Source organism: Chaetodon trifascialis, chromosome 17 (assembly GCF_039877785.1).
Source record: "Chaetodon trifascialis isolate fChaTrf1 chromosome 17, fChaTrf1.hap1, whole genome shotgun sequence".
NCBI classification, from domain to species: domain Eukaryota; kingdom Metazoa; phylum Chordata; class Actinopteri; order Chaetodontiformes; family Chaetodontidae; genus Chaetodon; species Chaetodon trifascialis.
This window is the reverse complement of record NC_092072.1, coordinates 21044926-21070550: the sequence shown is the minus strand read 5'-3', so window position 1 is coordinate 21070550 and position 25625 is coordinate 21044926. Positions and strand designations below refer to the sequence as shown.

Below are 25625 nucleotides of genomic sequence, written 5' to 3'. Positions count from 1 at the left end.
TCCATATTATGACTCAGTGAGCGCGTGTGGAGAGGAGAGGCTGGTCAGGGGAGGTATCGATTGGTCCTTCACTCTCCCTGCCCTTTTTGCACTCCCCTCCATCTCCCTCTCTTTCTTTATCCATCTTTTTTCTCGCTTGCCATGCAGCCTTGATAGTTTGGCCATAATTTGAAATGACTTTGTGTTCTCAAGAAATGATTATTTAACCCTAAATGTTCCCCTGGGTGTTAATGTTTATCTCTTTCCTTCTCTCTCCCTTTTCTGCCTTTTCCTCCCTCTCTCCCACTATGCTCTTCCCATCTTTCTCTCTTGTTCCAGAATTCAATCAGACACAATCTGTCTCTGCACAGTCGCTTCATCCGGGTACAAAATGAGGGGACGGGAAAGAGTTCCTGGTGGATGCTGAACCCAGAAGGAGGGAAGATGGGGAAGGGACCCAGACGACGTGCGGCCTCTATAGACAACGGCACCCGTTACCTGAAGACCAAGGGTCGCATTAGTCGTAAGAGGGCAGGAGCCATAGGCCTCGGACGGGGACAAGGTCAGGGGGCCGGACCCACAATGCAAAGCTCCCCAGAGCATGGAAGTCCAGCAGGGAAAGGAGGTGTGGGCATGGGGGGTGAGGAGTATGACACCTGGACAGATCTCCATTCCCGCACCTCCTCCTCTGCCTCCACACTGAGTGGCTGCCTGTCTCCAATCCTGGCTGAAGCGGAGGCTGACGAACCAGAGGAGGGTGGGCTGTCCTGTTCAGCCTCCCCTCGATTATACCCCAGCCCCACCAGCACCCGCTCCCCTGCTCTAGGCACTGGGGGCCACTGCCCCACTGTGGAGCTGCCCCAGCTGACTGACCTGACTGGGGCTATCAGTCTAGATGAGAGCAGCTACCCCCAGCCACCACAAATCAAATGCAATGGTTACCCATACGTCCCTGGGCCCAAGGCAGAGGGCTCCTACTGTGGACCTATGTACGCACAGCCTTCCATGGTCATGCTCCGGCACCACACTCCCATGGAGACCATCCAGGAGAATAAGCCAGTCAGCTTCCAGCGCCCAATGAGGGGCTACTCAGAGAACAACGCTCTGCAGAGTCTCCTTACTGGAGGACCTCCCTACTGCAACAAAGACACAGTGCTGGGGCAGGGACGGGAAACACACACACTAATGGCACAGGGAACGAATGGCGTTCACAGCCCACACAGCCACAATCATAACCACAGTCACAGCCAAGAGCACGCTCACAATGCCAGCCTACACAATGGCCATGGCTCAGTTCATGACCAGAACACAACCCACCACCAGAACCACAATCAGGGTCACAAACACCAAGCCAGCCTCAACTACAGCCACAGCCACAAACCCCACCCGGCCCATGACTATGGTTCAAGTCACGAGCATGGTCACAATAACAAAGTAAACACCAGCCATGATCACAACCCTCGCTCCAACCAGAGTCACATGCACAATCACAACCCTCACAACTCTCATAACCCTATGCACAGTGGGCCTCACCCCCAGGCCCTCTCCCCACGGGTTAGCACTGACATCCTGCAGCCCTACAGTCTCAAGACCTCTAACCACTATGGGCCCCGTCCTCACCTCCCGACATCGCCTTCCCTGCCACCCAACCCTGCCGGCGTCATGGACGTTCCACAGGACCCCTGCCGGTTGGCATCTGCACCTCACCCTCGTCACCAGCCTTACCCTGGAGCTCACCATCAGGGTATGACTGATTCCTGGCATGGTTACTACCACAACAATCACCAGCCAGGGAACACTGGTTACCAGGGGCAACAGCACAACTCCCACATTAGAATGGCTGCCAACCTGGAGATGGAGGGTGTCCCAAATAGTCTGGACTGTGATGTAGACTCCATCCTGCTCAGTGACTTTATGGACACAGAGAGCATGGACTTCAACTTTGATGGCTCTTTGTCCCAAGGCGTGGGTATGGGAATGGGCATGAGCTTGGGGGCATTTGCTTGCCCTCCACCGGCACACAGCAACCAGAGCTGGGTGCCAGGGTGAACACAGGCCCAAGGTGTTGGATAGACACATGACCGGAAAGCTCACCCACTGGGCCAGGCTGCTGGTGGGCTGTACCCTTGGACTGACTGACTGTGATTTTGTTTCTCTGAGACTGTAGAGCGAAATACGGATTGTCATTTTGTTTCCTGGGGACTCCCTACAGCCCCCCTCCATCCCCTGCCCTGTTTATAAAGCCTTCTGTCTTCATATTGAACCTGCCCCCAATGAGCCCAGGCCTACAGCCCCCCTTGTTCATGCCCTTCAGTTTTTGTTTTGTTTCGTGTTTTTATGGTCTCCTCCCAATCTCGTCCTGCCTGTTCTAAGCTCTCAAGCACTTTACATCCATCCTTTCCATACAGATGCAGTAATACAAAGACCAGGCAAAGTCATGTTGTGTGTTGGCTTAAGTTTAATGTATGCAATCCACTTTACAGTATTATCTCATCCTAGAAAGGAGGCGTTGTTTTTGACTTGAGAACATGATCAAACAGCTGCATAAATATTTTTCAATGTAGAGGTGCTCTCAGATTGGGTGGTAAAGGCAGGAAGTCTTTGAGGTTTAAGGATGAATAAAAAAGGAAGTTTTCAGAAGAATAGGGAATAAGAACTGCAGGTATTGAGGATAGGATGGAAGGGAACTCCAGGGTCAGTGGTGTTTCCTGTTCGTTTGAGTCCAGGAGGACAGTCATCCATCAGGCAACCATCAGCACCACTCCATTGAAATGCAACGTCCCTTCTTTAATCTCCAAAGTAATGCCAGAGTGATGCATCACTATTGCAAATCTAATGCGCCACTCTGTGTTTTTTCAACCCCCCCCTCTCTCCTCAACTCCGGACACACTGGCTTAATGTGTTTTGGCGAAAGTGATGATTAAAGTCACTCTGCACTAAATGGGGGAGGGATTGAAATGGGTGGTGTTGGGGAGGGGGTATTGAGGAGAGATGATAGGAGAGGAGAAATGCAAATATTCCCTCTGTGCCTCTTCCTCTCCATTTTGTGGATTTATGTAGCTTTCCCTGTAATGAAATAAGCAACGATCAGAGCCTGCTGTACATCCTGACAAGCTCTGTGATTGGCCTGAGCTGGGCTGCCTCAGCATGGCTCCTTCACTGGCTGACCCCAGAACAGCTTAGTGAGCAGCTGTGGTCAGGCCAGGATGTTGATGGAGCTGCCGTCCTCAGACCCCAGGCAACCTTGTCTAATTCACTAACACCCAGGTTCAAGCCCACTATGTGCTTTTACTCCTGCGAATTGCACACTGATGAACAGCGTCAGCAGATTACTATTTGGTGCTATCTCTTCTTCCCAGGCTCCCTCCTATCGGGCCGCCCCATCCCGAGGTTACTCGGAGGGTAAACAAGAGTAATTAATCGCCAAACAAGATGGATGATTTATGCAAGTGTGTGGATTCGCTCATCGGTACAAAGTCATAATTCTTCCCCCCACAAGCACAAGGAGGGCAATTTTTGAGGTGATGCCCAGCGACAAGGTAAAGCGGCTGGCAAGTGGTGTACTTATAGTGTCCTTCAAGTCCTTCAAGCATCCCCTTTACAAGCGTTCCCCGCCCCATCCTGGCCATAGCTTTACTTTGCTGTTGTCTTTTCTTGTGCTCGTTCTGTGATTGTGCAGTTGTCTGTCCTGTTTCAACACAGCTTGAATAGGAGCTTTGGTGTGCATTTTATTTCCTTCATTCCCAGAGGGAAAACAGCAAAAGGGGGCATTCACCAACCCCTGTCCTGGCACCTGTCCCACTCAAGATAGAGAGAATAGAAACAAGAGAGAGAAGAGAGGTAGATAGATACAGTGAGCGACTGAATGGAAGGGCAGCTAAATGAGTAGGCAGGATCTGTGAGACTGGGAGAGATTTTCCAGCTCGGTAGCTTTCTGTAGAATTGGCTGTTTGAATTAGGCCAAATGTCAAGTGCTTCTCAGCCAGCTCCGATGAGCTTTGACCAGAAAGCCACTTCTCCCTCCTGATCAAGGACAATGACGGGTATTTCCATACACATTTCTCTTGCTTTCTTCTTTCCTTTTCATGAGTTAAGATGGCCCATTGTTGTAACCCAACTGTAATTTGTTCTTTGGCCTGTGTGAACTTGTGTGTCAAGCTTCTCGTGGGTATGCGAGTGTGTGTGTGCGTGTGTGTGTGTCTGTGTGTGCGTGTGTGTGTGTGCGTGTGTGTGTGTGTGTGTGTGTGTGTGTGTGTGTGTGCGTGTGTGTGTCTGTGTAGCACAGTGATGTACAAGAACTGATTAAGGGAATATTGTTGAGAACTAACTTTCCCTGGCATTGTCCATGCCTGGATGAGTGCAGCATACATAATATATACAGTTTATATTTATTGGTTCGGGAGATGGGTCTATGGAGGACCACTCAGACCCCTCACAGCTTTGTCTTCTTGATGACAAAGAGGCAGAATGCTATTTCAGTTTGACTACATTTCATTCTGTACATAATCTATATTGAGAAAATTGTATTATAATTTTTTTTTTGCAAATATCAATTTCTTTTCTAAAATGATGTATCTGCTCATCTGGTGACTGTAAAATAAAAACAAATAAGAACATAGATGTTTTTTTGTGTGTCTCTGTTATTTGCATACTCAATCACATGTGCACTGGTGCTGTCAGGTGAAAACCTTTCATCTCCTGCGTATGAATTCTTAGAGAACTATAAAAAGCATGTAGTTCTTAATCTTACACAAATCAAGTCAGTTTTACTGACATGGTCCAATATCATAAATGACAAAATTGCCTCTCAGGGCAAGACAGACGTTAGGACAGACAGACATAGATGCTGAATATAGCAACAGTAAAATCACAAAATGAAGAATCCGAATTACAGCGTCAGCTAAATTAAAGCTGGAGTTGGTAGCACTGGAGACACTGACAAGAGTAAACTAGATTTTGAAAGTATACAACTACAGCTTTCGCAATATATATGCCTAAAACTGTAGACGTCTCCAGTCATGCATGCAGGTAAGCAGGTACCCAGGTAGACAGACAGGCCTGTGGCAGCGACAGATACCAGATTTTTTCTTTTTTTTTTTTCTTTTTTTGTCTCAGCATTTGATTTACTGATTGCTGTCGGGATGTAAAGAGAAATTCAGCAAATGTAACAAAAATGCTTCAAAAATAAACTATGTACTCTAGGTTTAAGTATGAACATTGGAAATGAACATTAAAAAATGTGGAAAACTGGTTTGATACAACTTTAGTGCTATTTTTGTGCTTTTTCTCATATTTTTTAGCAGGTAATAACATTATATTCAGAAAAGTAATTGTGAAAATCTGGAAATACAGCAACACCATTACAATGATGTGGCAAGAAAAACAAGCACTCATTCAATGAAAGAGATTTTCAACAAACCAGCAGTTGAGTCAGATTATTAAAACACTTTATTTGGAGATGAAACTGAAATTGAAGCAAACTGAAATAACTCCTCATGGCATAGGACAACTATCTGTGTTACTGTATATATTTGGAATCATACATGAACAGCAGTCATGGGAGCTAATATGCCATACAGTTAACCTCAGTATGGTAGTATACAACACGATACAACATTATCTTTGTGTGTGGGGGTGTTTGCATCTGTATGTGTGTGTACATAAAAGTGTATGTGAGGCCTTTGTGTCTATGTATACTATAGCTGCATGAATGTGTCTAGAGAACATGTACGTACATATGTGTGTATGTGCATGTATGTGTATCTGTGTGTCTGTTTGTGTTTACATGTGCCTATGTGTTTGTGTGTGTCTTCATGTGTGCATTAGAGTGTGTACGCTGGGGAGTATAACATAGACAAGTGTGTTACCTCATACCTCAGTTTTGGGACTATCTGAGTGTGTATATGTGAGCGACTCCCTGCATGTGTGTGTGTGTGTGTGTGTGTGTGTGTGTGTGTGTGTGTGTGTGTGTTGTGTTGTGTTGTGTTGTGTGTGTCTTGTCTAGCGCCTGTGTGATAAGGCTCGTTAGCAACCCGATGCCATGCCACAGCTGTGTCTGTCCCAGCGGAGGCTTCCTCACTGAGGGACTGACTGCATCTGCACTGCCATACTGTGCTGCACTCACACACACACACGCACACACTGTTGTATTACATGGCCACACGCAGAAACACACATGGCTGTGTCCTCATCGCCCCCTCACCTCTGTTGCTGTGTATGTGTGTGTGTGTGTGTGTGGCGTGAGCCTGCAGGATAAAGTCAAAGTAATACATAGTTAGTTAGCAGCAGCTCACCTGACAAGATGGCTGATCCCTGTACACCTGGGAAGATGGCGGCACTCAGTGCTACACACACACAACACACATACACACTGTCAGAAGCCAATAACAGCTCTCCATCATCCCCAGCTCATGCCGTTCAATAAAATATGCCTCTTGGATGCTAGTTAGTTCATCTGGTAGAGACAGGAAGGTTAGTGTGAGACAGAATGCATAATAAGGACCGGCTCCTGCTGCACTCCATGCAAATGTGAAGCCTGATGTGTCAGAACCGTGATGGATCTGTTCTGACAGACACGGTGACAGCCTGGTGACAGCAACTTAAAAACCTACACTCCTTCTCCCTCTCACTCTCTCCCTCCTCGTATATATTTACAACCGAAGCATCTTAATGCACTTTTCCTCCCTAATCTCCCATGTTCTTCTGCAGCTAGTTCAGAGACATCCCCACATTTCACAGGATACAGAATTTTGTGATCTGACAAAGGCTGTCGGCTGATATGCGAGCTCTGCACTGTTGTATGATATCTGCATAAACTATACAGTGCTATAATGTGTATGGTCTGTCAGTAAACATTAGCGAGACTCACTCAAATTCATCACCAAATCCCAGGAAACTATTCTGACATCTTATCAATACATTTTTTCTGATTAATCATTTAATCCAAATGTGTAGTTTTGTAAATATATATCAAATCATTTTAATAAAATGTGTTTGAGCTTTGCAACAAAAAAAAAACCCAAAACATAAATTGCATCATGAATGAACTAAAATCCCATTTGGTCTCATCAAGAAAGACCTGATATCTAATGATAAGATAATGTTTTAATTGCACCTTTACTTAAACAATAAAAGAGTGCTGAACTTTACTGCCTGATCTTTGACCTATCCTAAGTTCTAGTGGGAAGATTGTAATTACACATCTCCAAGTGATCATTTTTTTCTCTGAAGACACAAAGTGAAAGAGACAATTTCTTGGCCCTCAGTATTACCTTTAGGTCTGTATGGCTCCAACAAGCTCCACAAATCAGACAGTTGGGAATTTTTCCCTGTCAGCCAATAATAATAATAATAATAATAATAATAATAATAATAATAATAATAATAATAATAATAATAATCCATCCATCCATCCATTTTCTACGCCGCTTATCCCTTTCGGGGTCACGGGGGGGGGGGGGGGGGGGGGGGGGAGCCTAATAATAATAACAATAATAATAATAATAATAATAATGGTCTAGTACCTGGCTTGACCACTAAGAAAAGTAAAACGAGATAAGCTGGCTTCAAATCATTTTCAAAGTGTGCCTGTGGTTAATTTAACTGACAGTTACTGTAGGTCCTTTTCAGACAGTCATCAAAAGGAAGTATTGTTACTATGGTTACTTGCAGTTTAATGTATCTCGTGCATTTATTTATAATGGTGGTCAAACTGCGCTCCAGGGTTTTCTTTAATGTGTTGCGTTCTGTAATCTTAATGAACACCTGCCAGCCAATCAGAAACTAGTTTCAGTCATGACCATTTCATGAAAGATTCTATAAGCCTAAATACACAGATAATCATCTCAACCCATGATGTAGCAGGAAAACTTGAAAAAAACATACAATTCTGAGCTAAAAATGTTTTGAGTGACATTATTCTTTCTGTACGTAAATTTTATACTTATCCACAGGAAGTAGAGTGTGACACTGGTGCCTAGCAGACATACTGTACAGTTATGTGTCGTGATCCAGTCTCAGTGGCCTCCTGACCTCATGCATCTCCCAGAGAGCCACTGGGACAGGCCAATGGGACTTCCTGCTGGCGAGTGCATTGCAGTGCGTTCACTGCTGTGGTTTATTACAGCAGAAGCTCCCCAGGGATTCAGTTGATGGCCAACATCAAAGCTGTGCCTGGCATATTAGAACAGCAAGAATGTGGGTGGAGGTCATCTCCAATGAATTCTGCCTCCTATATGGGACAAATGCCTTCAGCACGTTGCAGGAATGCTCATTATCAATTCATGCAGCCAATGAACACTCCCTGTTTCTCTTCAAATTCTCTTTTTTTCTTGTCTTTAAAGGGAGATGAGCTTTTTTTTTCTTTTCTGAGCATGAATTTCGACAATTCAAACTTCCGCTCAATGACAAGCTACGAGTCCCATGCTGGAAAAAGGTCCCATGTGTTTGAAGCATCTAGGCCGCTCAATCTTTTTGATCAGCAGCTCGGCTGTGAATTCTGCAGATCAGAAAGTGGATCAGAGGCTCCCTGGGGACCGCCATTTACGCCTGCCACCAGCAGAGGATAGAGAACGTAATTAAGAGTTTGTTAAGATGCCCAAATTCCTTCTCATTTCCACCCACCTCCCTCCATCCGCCTCCCATCCCTCCTCCTCCTGCTCCCAGTAGCTCTGATCTCGCCACAGATTAAACCTCTCATTCCCCGAGAAGACAGAGCCATGGAGGGGAGCTGCATCTCCAGCCACACAGGCTGATTATCTTAAAGAGTAATTAGTGAGTGTGACAATCTCAGAGACAGAGCGCTGTGTCGACATGATGGAGATGGATTATTCTGACTGGGGTGTACACAGGCCCCTCTGAAAAGCACAAGAAAGAGGAGTGCATGTGTTGCATGAGTGTTAATTATCGGTGTCACTCACTCTTTATGTGTCTTTATGTGCTTGTTAGTAATTACTGTTCATGTATGTGTATGTATCAGTGTCAGTCAGTCAGTCAGCAAGCAACTTCAAACCACCGCAAGGCAACAATTATCCCCTCAATAATACGCAGCTCGGGCTTAGTACATACTGTGTAAGATTTGATACTGAATGCTAATTGATCTGGAAGTTGATTGTTACATTTGTGGGGGAGGGTGAAGACTTGAAAACAGATTTTTCTTGCATAGAAATGTGTCTTTGCTCAGTCAGTATGAGAATATATCATATTTTATTAACATTATTGGTCTTATCTACGGGAAACCAAAGACAAAGGAAAGTAGCATAAAATACATGAAGGTAAAGAGGTCTTAAAGTGTCTTTTATCAGCACAGGGATATCATTTTTTTATTGCACTGGCCTCATTATTCCTTCCTGCACTCAACTTGATCTCAATATTAAAAATACAGTAATAGTAAAATACAAGAATTCAAACGAGCAGAGACTAACTGCTGCTTAAAGAGCTAGCAAAGATGAATTAAATGTAACAAGGAAAAGTTGAAGAGATGGGTGACAAGTCTTTGGCAATTCGACCCCATTGCAACATTGTCGTTTTATGGGGTTATTCATGACATGGTCTGTGATCTGGTTGGATGTGATCAGCAGCTGTGGTGCCCGAGCTCTTTGTGAGTACACACCAGTTATAATTGATGATTGAAATTTATGTTTTGCTGTCTAATAATTACAATGTCATTAAGGTGTGTCCCCTTCATTATCTGATATTTATCTAGACATTGTAAACAGCGCTGCTTGAAGGTTCAAGCTGGGCGACAGATCAGAATATTGATTTTCAAAATCTGATTAAATTGGATTTTGATTTGGCAAAATTGATACAATGCCATATCACAAGTCTTTTCCTTTCATGATCATAGTTTTTACTTTGAAATTATTTGTGCATTTCAAATCACAATTTGTCAAAACTGAGTAGAAATAAATGCAGAAACGCAGGAATTTGATTAACAACAGTCTGTCTCCCTGTTCCTCTTCAGACACGTTACTGTTTTCCCAGGTCCTTCAGAGCTATTCTCCACTTATCCACTAGGTGCCCTCAGACTTTCTCTCCTTTCCCTTTGACCTGACTGGCCCACCCAACCACAGACCTGTTCTCACTTCCTCACCTGCAACATTATCAGCCACTCACCATATGTAGTGGTCAACTTCCTTTGTTCCCTCCTCAGCTTCATGTGCTCCTGGTGACTTGCATTTGTTTTGCCTTCCTGTCTTCAGTGTTCGACCATTTGCCTATTTAATTGACTATGGATTCTTGCCTGTTCCTTATTGAATTTGTTTGCTTGTATTGGACTGCTTTCTGGTGTTGACCCTCATCTGTCTCACTTACTTCATATGCCTATGTTCCTCAGTTTGTAGGATCAAATCATTGAACTTTTCCAGATCTGCTACAGTCATTTGCATTTGCGTCCTTTCTCTGTATTCTTGTTACCCTGCTTGCACATCATCTGTCTCAGTGCAACATGGCCATAATATAACACCCATCAGACACAAGATCTTTCTTGGAGCAGTTGAAGGAAATTTTCTCCATTCTTGAGAGATTGTGCTTGTGCATCAAAGGTTCCATGTACAGGTGCAGGCTATTTGTATATGAGCTAATGGAGAAAACAGTTTTGTCCAGGCCCAGACTTTACATTCATGGCTGTGAACTTAGCAGTGTGTTTTTAGCAACTTAGCAACCTCCTGACTGCTGACAGCCGACCCAGCTCCTGAGTCAGCAAGCCACTGGCCTGCAGGCCTCCAGCAAATTCCTGTTCATAAGTCAGCTTGTTTCCTGTTAAATTTGAACTCCTGCAATCCTCAAATGTCTTTTTTCTGGAGGACCCAACTAGTTATCAAGAAGGATCCCATATAAAAGCGAGGCTCCCAGTGATATTGCGGCTTCCTGCTGTCTGGCTCCCTGTAGCCCAGCACCAAAGTCTGTTTTCTGTTGGACTTTGCTCTGGAGCCAGACAAGCCCCAGACTGCTAGCCACATGCCAGTTAACCAGTTGGCTAGCATGAAGTCAGTCAGTTCCCTGCCTGATCCTGCCCTGGAGCCACCTACTGGGAAGCCCTCCAGAAGTAAGCATGGCTCTGCTAACATTATGCCTCTCAACTGCCCAGCTACTCCTCCTCGCTGACCAGTTCCTTATTCTCACCACTACCAAGTGCTGTGGACATTCCTATCCCCAGTGCATTGGCTGACATCTCTCCCATTCCTGAGTCTCAGTTGGCTGACATCTCCCCAATTCTTGAGTCTGATGCCTCTTCAGCCCCTGAATTGGCCCCTGCCACATCAGTTCCTGGTTTCCTATCGGTGGTGCAGCTGATACATGCTCCTGGGCCTCATTTGGCAGTTCGGCCGACACGTGTGCCTAGTTTCCTGATGGCTCTCTGATCCATATGTGCTCCTGGTTTCCAGGTAGTGGCCTGTCTGACACCTTAGTCAGAAAAAGTCCTGCTGCCTCATCACTGGCCCCAAATACTGCTGTCTCCATGCCGCCTTGCTAGAGATACTGCCTTCACCACCAGTCTACCACCACCTATCTACTCAGCTTTTGGGCCATCCTCGAGAGTGACACCGACCTTTTGGTCACCCTCTTGCATGTCCATCCTCTTGCAGTGGCTCTGCCCCTTGGCCCTATCTTCTGGTTGCCCTCCAAACCTGCACCACTCTTTGGTTCTGCCCCCTGGCTAACTGCCTGAGTTCTCCTTGTCTGCCCTGTCTTCCTGTACACAACCTGCCTGATGTCTCCTGCTTCACCCCTTTTCAGCCCATTCCTCAGCTCCCGGGCCACTTGCTTGTGAAGCTCCAGATCTGCTACAGTTGAGTGCTTTTGGGTCCTTTCTCCGTATTCTTGTTACCCTGCTTGCACATCATCTGTCTCAGTGCAATGTGGCCATAATATAACACCCATCATGTGCACCAGGGTCTTTGTGCAGTCAAGCTGGTGCTACACGTCTGAGACTTTGGCTGACTGAACCAGCTGAGTTCCTGTTGGCTCCTTGCACACGTGCATGGCATAAAATAATTTAATAGTGCAACTCTTCCAGACTTTCCAAATGGATAAAATTTTGAAGATAACCGGTCATTTTGGAGGGTTTGGTAAACTCAGAAAAATGATAATGAGAGAATGTAGAATCCAAAGTTAAATAACCCTTGTGGCTACTACACTGAAATTGCTATGGATAATGGAAAGTAGCCACTGCCTCCAGCTGTGCCAGTAAGTCATGTGACTTTTGTCTTGCAGATTTAAGTGGCCCACTGAGTCTCCCTTTTACTGAAAACTGAATGAGATAAAGAGATATAGTGAACATATCTGACCTGTCACTTGAATTTCTGTTGAATAATGATGTAAACTGGGAAGATCTTCCCAACACAACACAATATACCTCAAATTGCAAAACGTGATGCCAGTGTAAGCTAGATTAGCACATTCAGTTATTAGTCATTCTAAGCTGCATGAACACTACGAACTCTTAGATAAGGATATTGTCATATATTTTAAGTCATACCTACATTTACTATGACTGATTTACAAGAATTTAATTTATTCTTTGTAGTGTTGTATTCGTAAAACTTGTTATGCTATATCTGGTGATGTTACAGTGATTTCCTGCAGTTACTCAGAATTCATGGAAGATTTTACACAAATCTTTGACTTTTATTTATTTATTTTTTCACAAATAACTGATCCAAATCCATCTTGGAGTGTTATTCCTGATAAGTGTACTGGAAGGACCCACTGGACAGCTGGTTCTGATGTAGGTGAATGGAGTGGAGGTGGGTGGTTTGTGTCAATCAGACACTGAAATGACAGCTGGCAGCTGCAGAGAAAAGGAATTTAAAAAAAAAAACAAAACACCAACACTGAGGTAGAGACATACAAAACACACACACACACACACACACACACACACACACACACACATGAATAGAAAAGGAAATGGTTTAGAAGCAATATAAAGCATGGTGTGTGCATTCAATCAGTGTACTCGAGAAAACTAGGCAATACACAAGAGGAACAGACTTGAACAGTGACGAGATGATAAGCTCACAAAGGTCATGATAAAATCTGGTTGGTTGAACTGCAGAGGGAACTCCATCAGTCAACTGATTGAGTTGGAAGTGACAAAGGAAGATATAAAGTGAGACTAAGCATGAAATTCTCCAACTGAACTTTTGTTAAGCTTCATAAGGACCTCATTTATGAATACAGTTTAAAAATTGCTGAATCTGTTATAGTGACTCATAATGCCTCCAAATCCCCAAATTTCCTCACAGCTCACTGTTGATATTTGAAATTTCAAAATGTATTTAATTTGTGTGTTTCTGAAAAAAATATTTTCATTTTTTCTAATTTGGATTTTTTTAAAATTCATTTTATTAATTCACTGAAGAAACAAAGCCAAGGGTGTGCTAAACAACTGGTGTCCCAATTTTGCTTAATGAAATTTATTAGGCTCTTCCTTATTTAAACACTATTGACAGTAGTCTGCTGGAAGAAAAAAATCCATTTGTCCAGTTATTAACTTCTGGCCTGTCTGCTGTCTGCAGCTGCTCATTGGTATGCAGGCTTTGTTGCCTTACATGTGATGATTGTCAAAATCCTAGCACACTAGTAGAGATCGTCTATCTTTGTAAAGTATGTGGATTTTGATGGAGAGCTTGGCAGGTCAGAGCAATTTAGAATATGACAGGAGAGGACGTGAGGGCTTTTACTGGCATTCATGAAGACCAGACCACATAAGCAGACTTGCTGAATATCTTATACAAATGGTAAGTAAAACATGAAACAAATAGAAATAACCATGTTTAATAATAATGCCAAGTTAGTCTAAGTCAGTGGTGAAAAATAATAATTTAATAATATTCATAAAAGTACTATAATTAAGTAAAATATTGTACTTAACTTGAGTATTTCCATTTTTTGCTGTTATTAATACTTGCACTAATATGGTGGTTTGGAAAACTTGGGCTTTCTTAACATGCTGTGGAGAGATGTGGGTTGGGTTTCCTGTGTTTCCTTTTTTGGCAGAGGCTGGGTGTGGTTGTTCAGGTGGCTGGGAGCTGGTGCCTACACAGCTGGGACTCATCACAATCAGTACAGCATAAAGACTGTGGACTGCTGAAGACTTGTTGCCAGATTGTTTCTGATGCTTAGTGGTATCTGCTCTTACTTTTTCTTACTTTTACTTAAGTGAATAGTAAGCATACACCTGTCATCACAGCTTTAGGTTTCTGGTTTTATAAAACATTAAACTACACCTTTAAGTGAAAAGTCTGTGAAAAAGATGTCTTTAACCCAAAACAATTTCAACACATGACTGCAAATAGCACATGATTATCATTTCAACACTGTGACGTTAAAGAATATTCTGTGTGTGAAATCACTTTGCATTCAGATCATTATCTGAATGGTCAGCCCAAACTCAGTTAAATCTGCAATTTGAAATTACTTTAAAAACATTTTAATCCTACATCCTATCTATCTGTCATTAACATCAGTGCAATTGATGAGTGAAAGCAAAACTGTTAGCATAAATTAGTACTTTTCTGAAACTATTCAAGAATTTTCCTGACATTCACCACTGACAGCTGGAAGTCACTGCAGTGGTGTGAATGTGTGGGCCATTGCATCTATATAATTTCTTGGACCGTAACACACACTAAACTCTGCAATCCTACCTCTAGCCATTCGCTGCTGCCCCTGGGACTTTTTCTTGTTGACTCCATGTTGAGATGCCAAAACAAGCAGGAGAGAAAACAGATCAATGAAACACCATATCAGATGATGGAAAAGCTGCGAGAGAGGAGTGTTAGTGGAGAGGAGTGAAGATCAAACTGGGCAAACAAGAGTGACATCATCACCTCTTGCAGCTACCATCACAGCACAGATTTTGATGGTTGTTCGCTCATGATCTGACTTTAAAGTGACTATAAGCCTCAGATCTTTGTGATTGATGATCCTGATATTTGCTGGTATAAGTCCATTTTGTGGCACATATAGAATGTCTTCTGAAAGCACTACTCTCTGTCACTAATTTATAATGGAACTGAAATTTAACTTTTAGCCAGTTGAAGTTGTATAACAACGATGCATTTTTTACAGGTACAGCGTTTTGTTCAAAATGACACTGAAATCATCGCATCCTGAGCAGCTTAAGAAGAACATCAAAGTAACTTGTGTATCTGTATACAGCGCATCCAGGCAAACTGTGTTAAGATGATTAACTGCATCATCATATAGAAGACTAAATAACAAAAAAATCATGTATGCACTATAAAATTCATAACCTTTCTGTGAATTGTCTTTCTCCAAAGCCATTATGAAGCTTCATTATACACACACACAGACAAAAGGAAGAAGGAAAGAGACTGCAGGAAACTAACAGAAAGATCCAAATTTTCTGCTGAGTTCTGAAGACACATTGGTGCCACTGCTAGCTAGCTAAAGCTAACATCTGTGCAGTTGGTAATAATGTGAAACCAGAAATTTACTTAGCATTCTCTGAACACACTCTCATCCTTGTGACTGAATGTTGTGTTTTGTTAAATGTGCACATGCACTGGCAATATAAAAATAAGATAAAGTGTGGGGTTCCCCAAGGGTCAATTTTAGGTCCAACTCTTTTTAATCTTTACATGCTGCTCCTTGGGGATGTCATCAGGAGGCACGGCATCAGCTTCCATAGTTATGCTGATGATACGCAACTGTACATTGCCGTGTCTCCTGATGACCCAGGGCCAATTGATGCCCATTTTAACTGTATTTTAGACATCAAGTCATGGATGGCAGCAAACTTCCTACAGCTCAACTGGGACAAAACAGAGGTTTTAGTCATTGGTCCTGAAGGCCAGAGAGAGAAACTTTTACCAAAGTTATAGGATTTTAAACCCTCAAAATCAGTAAAAAATCTGGGCGTGATTTTTGACTCTGAGCTCACTTTTATTCCACACAAAAAACATAACAAAGATAGGTTTTTACCATCTCAAGAATATAGCCAGAGTCCGCCCGTTCCTCTCTCAGGCCAGTACGGAGGTGCTGATGCATGCTTTTATCTCTTGTCGTTTAGATTACTGTAATGCCCTGCTCTCTGGTCTTCCCAAAAAGAGCATGCATAACTTACAATTATTACAAAACTCAGCCGGACGAGTGCTGACGAGGACCAGAGGGCGGGAGCATAATACACCTGTTTTAAAATCGCTGCATTGGCTCCCCGTGCGCTTCAGGATCGATTTTAAGGTTCTTTTACTAGTTTTTAAGTGTCTTAACGATCTTGGACCTTCTTATTTATCTGCATTACTCTTACCCTATCAACACTCGCGGACCCTGAGGTCCTCCGGTGCTGGCCTTTTAACAATACCACAAGTTAGAACTCGAACACACAGGGAGGCGGCATTCAGTTATTATGGCCACCGATTGTGGAACAGTCTCCCAGAGAGCCTCAGGGCTGCAGAGAATGTTGATGTTTTTAAAAAGAGGCTCAAGACCCATCTTTTTAATCAGGCTTTTAACTGACTCCTTTAACTATTTATAATTTCTTAAGCTGACTTCTATTCTTACATTTTTTATTATTATTTTATATAAATTTTTATTTTTTATTTTTATTTTTTATTGTGTTATTTCAATGTTTTATTTCAATTGTTTTAGTCATTATTTATGGTCTATTTTATACATTCTATTGTTTTATCCTCATTTTTTATTTTCTATACCTTTTATCTTATTTTACTGTTCTAGCCCCTCGATTTTCCAGTGTTTCCTCCTGGGGGCCTACCACACCGGGAATTGATTCTGGTTCACCGATGGGGGTGCTGTTCCATGGATGGCCCTGGCCTGGGTAGCTAGAGAGCTTTACACCTTGGTGTGGAGCCTCCTGTCTGCCTGGGCTGGGGTGGTCCCTGTGTCAGCGTCCCCGCAGTCATGGACCATGATTCCTCTCGGTGTGCATGGCCCCCAAAGGTAGCTTCTTCCTCACCTTGGATTTCGGTGCCCAGCCATGTCTCCTCAGCGACAGATAGTGGATGTATGTGGGTGTGTGTATGTTTGTGTGTGTGGGTATGTATGTCTGTCCGTATGTCTATGTATGTGCGTGAGTGTGTATGTAATTGTGTATCTGTGTGTATATTTGGGGGGGGGGGGGGGGGGGGGGGGGTTCGGGTTCTCACAGTGTTTTGTATTGTTTTGTTTTTGTTTTTACCCTCTGTGAGGCACTTTGTGTTACTATAATGTATGAAAAGTGCCATATAAATAAAGTTGATTTGATTTGATTTGATTTGATTTGAAATGTTTCCTGTGAATTCCTTGCCATTCCAAAGCCCAATCAAAATTGCTCCTGAGGGTTGGGCCAGCACTTTGCATGACAGCTTGCCGCAACAGTGTGTGTGTGTGTGTGTGTGTGTGTGTGTGTGTGTGTGTGTGTGGGCTAATGAATGAGCCAAATGGTAACGTGCATTATACAAATGCAGCCCTTTGCCATTTATGTTAGTCCAAGATTTACTCTTCTTTTAGCTCTGTTTTGGTTTCCAACTCTTGAGAAAAATATTCTATAGCTGCTAAATGCTCCACTATGTTCACCAGCTAGTCTGTAACTGTGTCTGTTTGGTGCTGAGCAGGTAGGCTACAGTGGGTTTATTAGAGATTTTGCTGGAAACAGCTGCCTGCTGCTGCTGGAATCTAGGTTGATGGGAGCAGTAAAACTTTACCTTACCAACCATAGGAGCTAAAAGATGCTAAAACTCTCTTTAGAACTGAGAAGAGCTGCAGGGTCAGTCATAATTCTCAGTGGCTTCCTCACTTCAAGTGGCCCTTTTAACATGGCACAAAGTTCACCCATTGTTCATATAAAACTATGGATTAATGCAGTTTGAAGTCTATTCATTTGTCCATTTCTTTAGAATAAGTAGAAGTATTCGGCATGTGCTTAAAAAACAAAGAGTGCCTCCAACACTTTAGCAGTAACACTCATACTGTTTAATTGAATGATAATCTCTGGAAATGACAGTGGAAAAACCCATCAACAAGCACCAAAGATGAAGACAAGCTAAAAAGAACAAGACATAATTTACAATGTGTGTGACAGCGCATGTGTTAAGCAAACTGGCGTTTGCATAAGACATAAGTCGAACATGCCACAAAAATGCTGTGAAGAATGCTGATTCCTTTCCGTCCTACCATGATTAAAACTAGATGTGTGAGGAAACCTGCAGTATCAAACTGAGCCTGAGAGGCAGGAGGAGAGAGCATGAGGAGTGTTAGATTGGATGGCAGGTAGATTGCATCTATCAGAGGAATCATCTCCCCCAAAAAACACAGTCCGCCTCCAGACTCTGCTCTCTTATTTTTCTGTAAGGGGGGCAATTCTCTGCAATTCCCAAGGTGTCAGTCGGCACTATCATATCACAGTCTTGCCATCCAGCTCTGGCTGGCTTGAAACAGAGGGGGTGACGCTGAGCCAGGCGATAGACATCTCATTACACTTTCATATGCTGCTAACCGCCGCGGGTTGGCCGGCTGGTCAAAGAGAGCTGAACACAGCCTCATTGATTCAGACGGCTGCTCTGTTCTGCACGCCCAGAGGCAGGTGCTTCACTACTTTCCCCACGTTAATTAATTTCCTGACGTGTCACTCCTCGTCTTTCCCTGCAGTCACATTTTCTGCTCTGTGTCCTGTGGCTTTACTTTTATCAAACGGTTGAGATGTTTGACATCAAAATGGTCTGTTGCGATGCTGAGAGGGGTGAGCCTGAACCCCTACTCCTCTGTGACCAGGATTTGACCTGGCCTGGCGTCAGCTGAGCTGTCAGCCAGAGTGCAGCCTGATATGACAGTGTCTCTCTGTCTAAACCCCAACACTGGAGTCATTCTTTCCCTGCTGCACTGGTCCCTGCAGCAGGCCAGGCATATGGCTGACATACATCGCCCAGGGTTATGCCTGGGGCCTGGCATCCCTTCTCTGTAGGCCTCGACTCCCTGGAGAAGCAGGTGGCGCCAGATAACAGCTGCTGGTTCCAGCAGGAATGGTCTTTCCACACATGTGCCCTAAATTCCCCTTCTCCCCAGTCCGACTAGCACACTGAGCAATCCAGTGGTTTCCAACAGTGTGCCAAGGAGGCCCAGAAGTACTCAAAGTTCTTTCTCAATGTGCATCTTGTTCATTCACATGTCTTCAGTCACATGCTTGATGTTCGTCTGGTGCCATCAAATGAGGTCACGGTCATAGTTTCATATGAATGTCCCACTGTTCAGGCCTTGTTCTGATAGTTCTTGTATTGTGACACACACTGATGTTTTTAAAGTGGCAGAACCCAGTGCAGTCTTTGTCATCTTGACTTTTCATGTGGCATTAAAATGCTGAAAACATAAAATCATAGCTGTGGTTCTGTGGCAGGCAATGTAAGTCACTGGGTCCAACATTTTGGTTCAGACTGAAACATCTCAACTGCTATTACTGGATAGACTATAATGAAACTTTGAGCAGCCCATCATGCTCCACAGAGGGCGTATCCCATTGATTGTTGGACCTTTCAAGTTTTCCTATAGCGACCCTTAAGTTTTTTAGTGAAATGTCTTGACAGCTATTAAACGGACTGACATGGAATGTGGTGTATATATTCATGGTCCCCAGAGGTTGAATCGCATTGACTCAGATGATCCACTGGCCTTTCATCTACCTCCATCAGGTGAAAGTCTCAATTTGTACAATACTCTGCTGCTAGCATGGTTGTAGACGCTGGTAGAAAAAAAGAATAGAAGAAGAAGAACAACAATATGACTTTTTTTTTCATCAGCCATCTAGCAACATTGTTCTCATGAGTGTCCCTACTTGTACACTAGACATAAATAATACTTCACTGTCAGTGTGCTAGTAGATACTACTTTTGTCTTATATATTTTATTTTGAAAAGTTATCACTGAATTGAGCTCTAATTCCAACTCCAATGGAGAAGAAAGCAGAGGATGAAGGTTGGATGAAACATTAGCTGTTGAATTTGAACTGAAGAGGCTTGGTCTACAAGCACGTACTGACCGATTGATTGTAAAACTAAAGTCTTGCATCCAACCAGCTCAAAAATGTTCCAATTGATTGTGCAATATCTTGCATGTAGTCCATCTGAAACTGTAAAGATGTCTCCTGGTCTTAGGGTTATTACCAGTTTGTTCTCCTCAAGGGAGCCATCTCAGCAGAGTGTTGAGTGTTTCAATTTGACATTCTTCGCTTTGAGGTCACATTCAAGTTGTATTCTAACATGAGTTCATTTCAGTGATGACTTTCTCATCTGTGGTTGACTGTGAATTCTGTCACTATAGTGATTGATTACAGCAAAACTCTGATACTTGGATCTTAGTGGTACCCAGCTGAGTACTCACATCCAGTAGCTGCAACCTCAGACAGGTTAGAGGCAGTGCTGCCTCACTACCTCTGATCTGCTCTGACAACAAGCCAGTCAATTTGCTGACAGGCTCTTCTGTATTTAGTTGGTTGAGACCAGTTGTTTTGGTCTCAAGAGGGGTTCAAATGGCCATAAACATACAGTGATCACACAACAGGCCTTGGTGAGGTGGAGGTTTTCTTGTGTTGTTTGTGTGTGACCTGACTAGCTACAGGGAGCACTGTGTAATATCTCAACCCACATATGATCCATGGTTGGACTTCTAAGAAAGTATGTTTATTCACTTTCGTGACAAGGAGTAGATAGTCAGATTTATACCACTAGCATGTCTGTGACAGTATGAGGCTAGAGCCAGGAGGTGATAAGTCTAGCTGAGGCTTAGCCCTACAAAGCAGGGGAAGTCTTGTCTAGACTAGTTCTGTCCAAAGTCTGCCTACCTCTAAAGCTCACAAATTAACACACTGTATCTTTTTAATTCAACCATGCACAACATGTTATATACTACATCTAACTGCTGGTCATAGAGAAATGATTCTAAGTGGAAAGAAATAAAGAAATGTGATAGATCATGTTAGTGTGCTTTAAAGGTATTGGTATGTGTATTTCTGAAGTTTGGAGAGAGTTAAGATAGCGCTTTCTCCCGACTTCCATTTTTTTTTTTATGTTAAGCTAGGCTCGGCTAATCTCCTCCTGGCTCCAGCTCTATACTTAATACACAGACATGAAAGTTATTGATCTTGTCAGCAGGCTATATTCGCAGCTCAATACTGAGTGAATATCAACAACATGCACATCTTTTAAAATCTATCAAAGTTAAAGTTGAAGTCCTCAGTTGTCAAGAACTTCACCTGCATCAGGTCAGCTCAGGGCATGAAGTCTTTCTACTATCAGCCCAAAACAGTTTTCAGACTTATTCAAAATGAATTTCTACCATGGCTCAATATCATATTCAGAGAAATGTGTTTGTTTGTACTTTCAACTTCCACCGGCTAGGCTGAAAAAGTTGTAGATTGAGCCCCCCCCCTCCGAAATTCTTTCAAACCAATGACTGGAAAGGCTTCTTCCATGTGGATTCTCTTGATAAATTACAGCCTGCTTGAAGTTTTACAACATTAAAAATAACCTTAGAAATATGTAGATGTAACAAACCAAGGGCTCGTGCCCTGCTTCAGGCCAAAGCAAACACACTTGTATTTGCAAACACCTTTAAAGAGCGAGAGAGAGAGGCCATTACCAGGCCACAGTGACCGGGAGCAAACCTCTCTCTCCTTCTCTCTTTATCTTTCTCAGCTGCTCTGCAGCCATACTGGTACTAATTGAAAGTGCTGTGAAATATAGATGAACACAGGAAGCAAGCAGGCTGTTCCTTCCTTTTCCTCTCTTGCATCCTCCATCTCGTCTCTCATCCCTCTTTATCCTTTTATCTCTTTATCTGCATCTCCTCTTGAGGTCAGATTGCTCTCTCTCTATCTCTTCTCTCTCTTGCCATCTCTCTCTCTCTCTCTTTCTCTCTCTCTCTCTCTCTCTCTCTCTCTCTCTCTCTCTCTCTCTCTCTCGCCACTCTCTTGCTAACTCTTTTCATCATGAGGTTAGGTATAAAAAGTGAGGGGACACAGTGAAGTCAAAATTCTTACAAAACAAAGATATGGGAAAACTATACATGCCTAATATATATGGACACCCAAACAAACTATTCAGATGTTAAAATTTTACATCTTTTGTGATTGTTGAATATCCCATTCTGAAATCATGGCCATTAATCTACTGCTATAACAAACCTCACTTTTCTTGTTTCAGGCTTTCCAGCAGAACTGGTGGCATCCCATTTGGCCACAAGTGCATTATTGAGGTTCAACGCTGATGTTGGATGTTGGGAATGAGATCTGGCTTACAGTCGGTGTTCCAGTTCATTCCAAAGGTGTTGGATGCGGTTGAGGTCAGGGCGCTATGCAGACGACACAAGTTTTTTCACATCAGACTGGGAAAACCATTTCTGTATGGAGCTCCTGTCCATGTCCTGTCACAGTGACACAGGACAGGTTGAAAGACCACCACTGTCTAAACCAGGCGTCTCAAACACAAAGGGCTGTATGGCTGCAGGTTTTTCCTCCAACCAATCAAGAGCATGCACTCTGACCAATCAGCTGTCTGAAGACTGAGATCAGCTAATGAAATGAATCAAGTCTGGAGTGCTGCTGCTTGGTTGGAAAGAAAACCTTCAGCCACTCGGCCCTTTGTGGAATGAATTTGAGACCTGTGGTCTAAACCGTCACTGTGTACTGTAGCATTATGATTCCCTCCGTTAAAACTGAGGAGCCTATTAAGATTGGGGAAAATTTGATTCACATGATATTTGCAATTCTATCCTTTGACAATTGTGAATCAAATAACAGATTCAAAAAACTTTTTTAATGCTATTTTTATGCATTTTTCCCTGTTGATTTTCGTTATGTTATGGCTTCTCATTGCAATGTTGACTGAAAAGGTGCAACTGCCAGGGCATAGTGCAGCACCTGGACGATGTACTGCATGAACACACTGGAGTCATCCAGAGTTCATCTTTAATAAAGGCAAACGTTTGGAAGCATTGCTAGATGTAATGACTTGATAACACACATTGCAAGGCAAAGGTGAAGTATTTTGGAGAACTGTCGAAAACCATCGGCCAGAGACTAATGTTAGCTGTGATGCTAACATTAGTGATGCATCAAGTGATGCGTCAAACTCCAGCACTAAGAACAAAGTCGTCGATCAACACAGTGCACCACTTCACAAAACCTCCAGCCAGTTCTAGAAACTCTACAATTTGGTTCATTCTGATAGAGCTGCATCTGCACAGGATGGGACCCTGCAAGATTTTAGACTTTAGACTGCTTCTTTATTGATCCCAATTTGGGAAATTGTTTTGTTGCAATAGCAAACATACAGACACAACACAAAATGTATACAAGAATTGTTTAAACAGTAACAAAAAAGTGAAAAAAAAAAAAAAAAGCAACTAGTGTTGCAGGAGAGAGGCTGTCCATATGTTGCTCGACTTGATTTGGTTAGACAGTGATCTTCATTAGGCAGTTTCATATAACAATTTAGTGAAGGTCCAAGATCCTGAAGGCCAAGCCCAATCCATAGACAAAAGCCCAGACCAGAATTACCCAAACATATGTATTTCCTGCATTTATTTACATCATCTGCAATTATGATGAAATTGGGTTTTGTCTTTTCCCATTAAAACACTTATCTAAAAAAAAGATAAGGAATCAAAACAAATTGATGTTATTAATGCACCAAATCAAATTAAAACCACATTGTTTTTAATGGGTTTTTTTTATGTTAACTTCTTCTTCATGTTCATATTTGCTGTCTTTCAGTACAAACCAATGCTTTCCTTGTGACCCCTTGTTGCATGTTACATGGCTGTAAGTTATGAGCAGTTCAATCAGAGAGTGATTTGTGTACTTTATTTTGTGCCTGAGAGAGGTAAAGCTATAAGTATCAAAAAGAAAGAATATAATAGAGATAGAACAATAATATAAAAATAATTTTATAGCAGAATTTACTTTTTCTTTTTTCTCTTACAACAGTATTTGTTGGAGACAACTGTTTAATGTTAAAATTACACACTGGTACATATACAAAATATAGATGAAATCTTTTTCCACCGAAAATATGTGCACACGAGGTGACAACACTTTTTTCAGCTCTGATATGTGTATATCTTTACATTTTCCTGGCCCACTGCATGGGACCCAACAAACCAGACAGAGGTTTTGAGCAGCCTGTATATAGCCTGTGTGGTGGAACTCTGGGCTAAGCAGTCCTCAAAGCACTTGCTACTCTCTGTGGGTGCATGGAACAGAGGGTGAGCCAGATGAGACATAAATAGGATATTGAAAAAAGGGGAATTACAATTAATTTGGCATGAGCATCACAAGGTGGGTCGCCTATAGTGAAGGGTTACAATATAGACGCAACCTGTGGGTGTAAGGGGAGCTGTGATTGTTTGCAACCTTATATGCACAAACACACACACTATGTTGACTCTAGTTCACACATGGCATGGAACTCAAGGTTACCAGGCCTGCAGGGGCTCACTCAGCTCCAAGAAAATGTCTCTGAGCGTCAGCACTTTCACTTTATGACTGCCTCATGCACACACACACACACACACACACACACACACACACACACACACACACACACACACACACACACACACACACACACACACACACACAGAGCTTGCTAGTTGCTGCTGCATGATCATTTGATATGGGTATCTGTATAAGCTAATGTTCTGTGTCTGTGACGAGGAAAAGGAAAAAAAGCTTGTTTGTGTGTTTGTGCACGAGTGTTTTGAGTTGATCCCACTGAAAGTCACCTCTGATAGCCATTATACACCCACGCGCTGAAATATCCCTCAATTTCTCTTACCCCCTACCAGCTCACTCCCCCACAACGCACACTAAACAGACATGGTTTGTTGCTATGTTTCTCTGATTTGCAGGGGATTTACAACAGTGCCACAGCCATATTAATACGGTGGTATATACTTCAAGGACTAGCTGGTGGATCTTAAGCACAGCAGTAGATCTGTAACGCACTGTAGTCAGGGATGAATTTAGTTTCTGAGGTTTGGGAATCAGAAAGTGATTCTAACCATCAATCATTTTTTTTTCCAACACATATTGTCATATCTCTCTGGACTGACGGCAAGGTGTGGCTCTGTGTGTGAGAGAATTTATGTATGTGCATGTTTCCTTTCTTTTGAGCATTACGTCTGTGTATCCATGGTTGTGATTTGAGCGAATGTATTGGCGCGCAATTGCGCAGGGAGTCTGCGTCCACCTTTATTTGTATGTGTGTGGATTGTATGAGGCTGTAAATCACCTCTGTGCCTTTGTTGTGCCGCTGCCTGCCGCTCAGTCTGTGTTCTGTGATGGATCCTGACAAGCTGCTGTCTGAATTATTGATTCTCTGATCTGAAAGTTGGATGCTTAGCCTGAGGGTTGGATTAACCTGCCGACAGCACTGCCGTCTCCCCTCAGAGGTAACCACAGCACAGACACACAAATACACATGCATATTCATGGACACGTATGTGCACATACACACACCAGACACTAGTTGACGTGGCGGACTCTACTCTTGGCTAGTTAGACAGAGCTGCAGATTGCATGATGCAGCCTCTACAGATATAAGCAAGCTGTTCATTTGTCCTCCTGACCCCCATGAATGACTCTGGGTGGGTGGGTCTCATGTGTGGGGGATGTTCAGAGCATCATTTGAGAC

The 25625-nt window shown here is 43.0% G+C and overlaps 1 protein-coding gene across 2 annotated transcripts in view; it reads left to right on the top strand.

The window, feature by feature from the left end:
- The window catches only part of foxo6b (forkhead box O6 b), a 43254-nt gene extending 38669 nt beyond the window's left edge, over positions 1-4585 (top strand). The window contains exons 2-3 of one of the 2 annotated variants that reach the window (XR_011603243.1): positions 319-4223; positions 4260-4277. Coding sequence is in view for 1 of the 2 variants with exons in the window: in XM_070985318.1 (XP_070841419.1) it covers positions 319-2028 (1710 nt within the window). In the remaining variant the exon portion in view is untranslated. Of the gene's footprint in view, positions 1-318 lie in introns of both variants that reach the window. The other variant, XM_070985318.1, reaches the window with a different exon arrangement.
- Positions 4586-25625: the final 21040 nt, after the last annotated feature.